The 6881-nt window shown below is 41.2% G+C and overlaps 1 protein-coding gene across 1 annotated transcript in view; it reads left to right on the forward strand.

The window, feature by feature from the left end:
* eif4ebp3l (eukaryotic translation initiation factor 4E binding protein 3, like) overlaps positions 1-5184 on the forward strand; it is a 6564-nt gene extending 1380 nt beyond the window's left edge. The window contains exons 2-3 of the mRNA XM_072663914.1: positions 2808-2981; positions 4557-5184. Of these exons, the coding sequence (XP_072520015.1) occupies positions 2808-2981; positions 4557-4588 (206 nt within the window). The 3' untranslated portion in view covers positions 4589-5184. The remainder of the gene's footprint in view (positions 1-2807; positions 2982-4556) is intronic.
* The last annotated feature ends 1697 nt before the right edge of the window (positions 5185-6881 follow it).

Consider the following 6881-nt stretch of genomic DNA (forward strand, 5'->3'; position numbering starts at 1 on the left):
CTCAAGCAGTCGTCTTGACTTTTCTGTATGTTCCTCATTCCACGTTCCTTCAGCTAGGACTGCACCCCGCTCCCCACCCCACCCCACCCCCCTTTTGTCCAGAACGCTCTGCACAAAATATAGATGAGGTTGCATAACATGTTTTTCTGCCTGTGATCTAGCTTATGGGTACAGTATGGCTCTAAACAGCAGCACCACCCCTTGTGTAGGTCATACTTCAGCCAACCACAGGGCTGCTCGCCCCTCTATTGAAGTTGTTTGTCGAACACACACACACACACACACACACACACACACACATATATATATACGCACACATACACACCCTCCCCTCCCGTCCCATGCACTACATTCTAGCAGGGCCCCTCGAGAGTGAGGGCTATAATGGACTTGCTTGAACATACCCTGCCCACCGTGTGTGCTGTTTGTTTGTATGCGTTGTGAACATGTCCGGGCCTCGTCTGCTCTCCATGTGCTTTAGCCTGCCTCAAAATGGCTCCCTCCTTCCAGTCTGCACATGTGCTCAGATTTCCTAGAACTCCACCAGGAGTGCCAAGTCTGGCCTATTGGGCTCCCCTGTTGCAGTGTGTCCTTCTTAAAGAGAAATCGGGGGACTTTTTGTTGCATATTATAGATGTTGAGGTGTAAGCAGAGTTAATCCGAGTGGGCTAACGTGAAGGTTTTTTTATTTACCACTAAAAATGACCAGAGAACTACATGGTCAAGTAGTGGGGAGCATTTTGCCTCAGTATTGCATGTACCCCTCCTCCAAGAATGGATTAAATGGAGCCTTTTTGGCCGACAGTGCCTTTAAACAGTGCCTCAGCCAGGCATTTAATGTATCCGGCATCTATTAGGCTTCTTAGAAGATGTCCGCCCTTCTAAACTTTGGGAGCTTCTGCAGAACGAAGCATTTCACACCGAACTCTGAGCTCTGAATGACTTTACTTTGCTTATCTTATATCGGAATGATTTCATTATGCAGAGATTTTAAACATCAGTCCCCTTTAACGTCCAAAACAAAAGGCCTTGAGTGAGTCTCTTGACCGTTTCTGACCTTTGTTCCCATTTCGAGGTCCGTCACGTTGAACAGCTTATGTTAAACACCTCATTTATGTGCGGCTGATAAGGGCAGGTTTTACAAGTGCTTTCTCCTGGAACGTCAATAAGAGTTCTGGAGTAGGAACCCCGGCGGAGCAGATAAGACACCGAGTGTGCTCCTCAAACCTCGGTTCTGATCCCCATCACAGCTTTACTTTTCACTGTGCTTCTTCCAGTAGGTGCTATAGGATCCCGATCAGGGGTGTCTAATCTCGTCTAATCAAAGAGGGCCGTCATGGTAGCTGGTTTTCTTACCAACAAGGCAGGAGATCACATGAAGAATTGCTTGGAGATTGAAACTAACCGATTAAGCTTGGAAATGAGAACTTGCAGCCACACCGGCTCTCTGCAGATAAGACCGGAGACCACAGGTCTAGACTAAGGGTGGTCTGAATGGCTAAAGTGCAGCTAGTTTGAATACAGAAGACGTCCTTACTTCAGTCAAGTAGTGCTTTTTTCCAACCAACTGCTTGTTACTATGGGGTAACATTTATTACCATGTTATAGGGTTACTGTAGGGTTACTTTAGGGGGTTTGTATGGTTGCTTTAGAGGGTTTGTAGGGTTAATGCAGGGTTTGTAGAGTTACTACAGGGGAATGTAGAGTTAATGAGGGATGTATACGGTTACTATGAGGGGTTTGTAGGATTTTAAGGGTTACTATGAGTAATGTATATATGGTTACTAATGGGGGTTTATGTGGTTACTGCAGGGTTAATGGAGGGTTTATATGTTTACTAATAGGGTTTATGTGGTTACTGCAGGGTTAATGGAGGGTTTATATGGTTACTAATGGGGGTTTATGTGGTTACTGCAGGGTTAATGGAGGGTTTATATGGTTACTAATGGGGGTTTATGTGGTTACTGCAGGGTTAATGGGGTATATGGTTACTAATGGGGGTTTATGTGGTTACTGCAGGGTTAATGGAGGGTTTATATGGTTACTAATGGGGGTTTATGTGGTTACTGCAGGGTTAATGGAGGGTTTATATGTTTACTAATAGGGTTTATGTGGTTACTGCAGGGTTAATGGGGTATATGGTTACTGCAGGGTTAATGGGGCTTTATAGGGTTACTGTGGGGGGTTTATAGGGATACTATGGAGAATTTATATGGTTACTGTGGTGTTTGTAGGGATTATGTAGGATTTCTATGGTTACTATAGGGGTTTCTAAGGTTACATTAGGGATAATATGATTATTACTCTTGGGTTACTGTGGGGGGTTTGTAGGGTTACTGTAGGGTTACGGTGGGGGGTTTGTAGGGTTTATAGGGTTAGGGTGGGGGGTTTGTAGGGTTATGGTGGGGGTTTGTAGGGTTACTATGGGGGTTTATTTGGTTACATTAGAGATAATATGATTTTTATGGGTTGATATGGTTACTGTAGGGTTTATTAGATTGTAAAGCTTATATGGTTCTGTATGGTACACTGTTGTTGTTGTTAACAGGCTGTCTAAATTCCTTTTAGACTGAGTTCAGGGTAAGAATTGATCGTGTAACATCGTGTTCATATGACAGATTCTGGAATCTCAATGAAATGTGTATTACTGAAGATACCCAGGTCACACCCTAAAAAGCACCATGGTACATAATTTCTCATGCCAGCGGTAACATGTCCCCATACTTCCTACCCCTAATCTACACTGCAGTCATGTCTGAAGCATCTGAGGCCTTGCTGCCATGAACTGATGTACCCTCTCTCCACAGGCACTCGGATCATTTATGACAGAAAGTTCCTGATGGACTGTAGGAATTCTCCCATTGCTCGCACCCCGCCCTGCTGCCTGCCCCAGATTCCAGGGGTGACGGTTCCCTCCCATCATCCCCTGGGCAAACTGCAGGAACTCAAAGAAGAGCTGGAGGAGGACAAAGATCTGGCAGGTGAAGTAGACCTGACTGATAAACAAACAGTAATCCAGTGACGTGCCGGAACGTCTGCTCTTTTAATTGAGGAGTTATGGGATTTATGTGCTTTTCGCAATGTGGGTCTGAAGCTGGAGCCTCTGATTAGTCCAGCTAAACCACATGACTGAAAGATTTTACAGTGCTGATAATAATTGGGTTTATCTTGCCTACAAATTCTGGTGCAATCCCAGCAAGTGTTGCAGAGGTAGCACCAAAGGTGTCCCCTACTCTACTTAGCTGTATGTGGGTCAAACGTTCTATTTTTGCCAGACTACAAAGTTACTCACATGGGTTCTGCTAATAGCAACCCCAGATGCAAAAGGAGCTCCTCCTAGTGACAAGTCCAGAGTGCGACTTTTGGTCAGTTTGTGTTTGTGTCAGGTTAAACTTTAATGAGGCCATATTTTATTTAAAAAAAATAAATAAAAAATCTAAAATAAAAAGCAAAAAATGGTCTATTTTAAAAAGCCAAACTCATTTACATAGATTACATACAGCAGTTTTAAAGACGCAGAAACAGCCGGTTTAATTATAAGGAATAAAGAGGTGTAGTATGAGAGGTTTATGCAGTAACTGCCAGCTGAACGTTTGCAGACATATGCCAAATTAATTTCATCTTTTAGACAGTGTACCAAAATACACCTTTTTCTTTTTTTTTATTTTTTATAAAATATTAAAATACGTAAATACTTGGAAGCTACGTGAATGTTTGGTCTCTTAGTGGGGAGGGGGTAAAATCTAAAATAAAAAGCAAAAAATTATTAAAAATAAACTATTTTAAAAAGCCATTTACATAGATTACATACAGCAGATTTAAAAGTGCAGAAACAGCCGGTTTAATTCTAAGGAATAAAGAGAGGTTGATAATTAGGTAAAATTAATTTATAAAATTTTGGTAAATAAACAAAACCAAATATGGGGGAAAAAATTAAGTACACCCTTTAAGGGCCTGTGTGTGGGTCCACATTTTAGTTACGCACACTTCAAACCACATAACTTGCATCTATTAGCATCACACACTGCAGTGATATAGCCTTACGCTAGATTTTCTTATTTAATGTATTTTTTTCATTTTTAAAGATCTTAAAAGTCATAAGTTCATATATGCATTTAACATATTAGTTTAATGGGGTCTGTGCAAAAGTAATGGCACATTTAAATATGTTAATTTGAATTTCAGTAGATACTTTTGAGATCGTTGCTTAAAATTTTAAATTTTTCTTGTGTTCTCATTTTTAATCAGTTACATTCTTTTATTATATAAATAATTTTATTTATATCTTGAAACTTTCACACTTATCTGGCAGTAGAATTAGACTTTCTCTATATAAAACATTGTAAAACAAGTTACATCATCTGCAAATAAATTGAGCATTCTTAATATTCTTGCACCAATTTCAAAATAACATTTTTAGATCTATAGACTGAATTTAAAATGATGTACTAATGCATGTATATATAATATAATATAATAAAAATAGTGTTGGTTACTAAATAAGTCTTAAGATGAATAATAGAAGAATTTAACCTGATGATTCTTTCTCTTTGCAGCTGATGAAAGCCAGTTTGAGATGGACATTTGAGCCCTTCATCTGCCTGCTGTGGAGTACTGCTTTTTGGCCAGGACACTGATGGGTTTCCCCATAACCAGCACTCTCTGTGTTCTGTAGGTTCCTTTGCAGGTTTTCTTTAAGGACAAATCGGCACCAGAGGGTGTTCTCATTCACGGCAGTGTTTGTTTTTTAGGGGAAAAAAGAGACTGCGGATGTCTGTGTGCATCCTCGAAGTGTTTCCTATTGTACATATGGTACTTTGTATTTTTTAAATGGGAAATGTATTATTACTTTCTAGGGGAGGGGAGGGGAAGGGAGGGGGGGACAGCAAATATAATGAAGTACTTTACCTTCAAAGCTGCCCTGCGGAGTCGTCTGACTAATGTAATGCAGTGAATGTGCCAACTGAACGTTTGCAGATCTATGCCAAATTAATTTAATCTTTTAGACTGTGTACCAAAATACACCTTTTTTTTTTTTTTTTTTTTTTTTTTTTTTTTATATAAACACCATGTTTTTGTGGTTTTCTCTGAACGGTCATTTGCCCACATTTTTTTTAGTTTTGGTTACTTTGATTAAACTGTGACACAAATATGGGATTTTATTAAAAACGTAAATACTTGGAAGCTACGTGGATGTTTGGTCTCTTAGTGGGGGGGGGGATACAGTACTAGATGAAGACGACAGAAATGCCCACCTGCCCACAGAAAAATCCCACCTGCCCACACAAAGTAAATTTTATGAAATGAATTTAGCAACAAACGAGCTTTAATAAACACTGAAATACAACATTTGTGATTTCTATTTCAGTGCAAAACTGTTGCAAGACTGAGCTGAGAAGCCGTCTGGTGCTAGCTAGATATCAGTCCGGGCCAGGCAGGGCATCAGGCAGGAGGTAGAGGGGTTGAAATGTGACGCCCACTGGTAGGACAGACAAACAGGTCAGTTACTAAAAATAGCTCCCCTCACTGACCTAAAACAACAAAGCTGAGTTTTAACCTCAGTCTGGAGGGACAGTGGGTGGAAGCATGTGGAAACCATCATTAAGCAACACTGACCAGTAACATGAGCTCTATAGGACTGTGCTATGGTCAATGCTATTTGCTCATTAGGCCCATTTCCCCCACATTCAGCTCAGCACTGGTAGCGGCACCACGTCCAGTTTAAAGACCTCTAGAGTTCTAGAAAGACGCCTGCAAGATAAAGCTCATTTGTGCTAGCGGCCCCTGTGGGATTCTGATGGCATGTTGGCACTAATGGTAATCCGATTGTGCAGAATTGGGCTGTTTTGGATGTCTAACATGGACTTTAACACTTGCTCAAGCCTGCCATATTCACAGTTAGTGTTGGTCACAGCTGGAATTTGGTCTCCTACTTTAACCCCCCAAAAAAATGAACACACACCAGTGAGCAAACGTGCCCAGCCATTGCTGTGGTGCCCAGGGAGCAGAGAGGGTCAAAGGTCTTTAAAGGTTCACGGGCCCAACAGTGGCAGCTTGTTGCGTCCAGGTATCGAACCCACAACCCGGACATCAGTAGCCTGCTGCTGGAACTACTCAGCCACCTCTGTTTACTGTGTCTTCCAGTAAGGAGACCTGGCACCACTGTTTCCTAAAAAAAACACTGTATTGGCAGCTGTTCTGGGTTGGGTCTGCTCAGATACCACTGAGAAACAACCGATCAATAAAAGGACAAATAATGAGGTACTGGATGTTTAAAACCAAGCAGGATTCTGTTCATGGCGAAACTCATGCCTGTGAAGGCCTGGGAGGCATGGTGGGGGTTTCTTGGGGTTTACATGACTGTGCAAAAGTATGTGGACACGCTTAACCGTTGCACCCAGCTCAGCTACCTAATCACAGTACTGTCTGCACTTCAATGCTACTTCAGACAGTTTTTAATACCCAGATTAAACAATAATTATTTGTAGGTAAATCAAGTCAAATATAAATAAACAAAGATATTTGGGATATTTATCAGGTTCAGGTGAATTCGGCATTCTATACCATAGAGAAACTGACTGTGGTGCTAGGGACTCACCATATGTACCACAAAACAGCCATTTTTGTAGGAAAGAAAGTCTAAAATAGTTTATTTTCTTCTTAATGATGCAGAAAAATAGAAGGGAATTACAGTTTGAGGTTCTGCATGCTTCACTCTCCAGCCACGTAATTCACAACCACTTCCACGAGGGACGTTCTGTGGAGAACATGCAGTACCATGCAGCATCAATCAATCATCAGGCTTGGTCCGTTTTCAGAGACTGCAGATCTACAGGCATACATTAATCACTCATTTAAAAGCATTAGACGTACAATAGACA

The sequence above is a fragment of the Salminus brasiliensis genome, chromosome 19 (genome assembly GCF_030463535.1).
Source record: "Salminus brasiliensis chromosome 19, fSalBra1.hap2, whole genome shotgun sequence".
In the NCBI taxonomy this organism is placed as follows: Eukaryota; Metazoa; Chordata; class Actinopteri; order Characiformes; family Bryconidae; genus Salminus; species Salminus brasiliensis.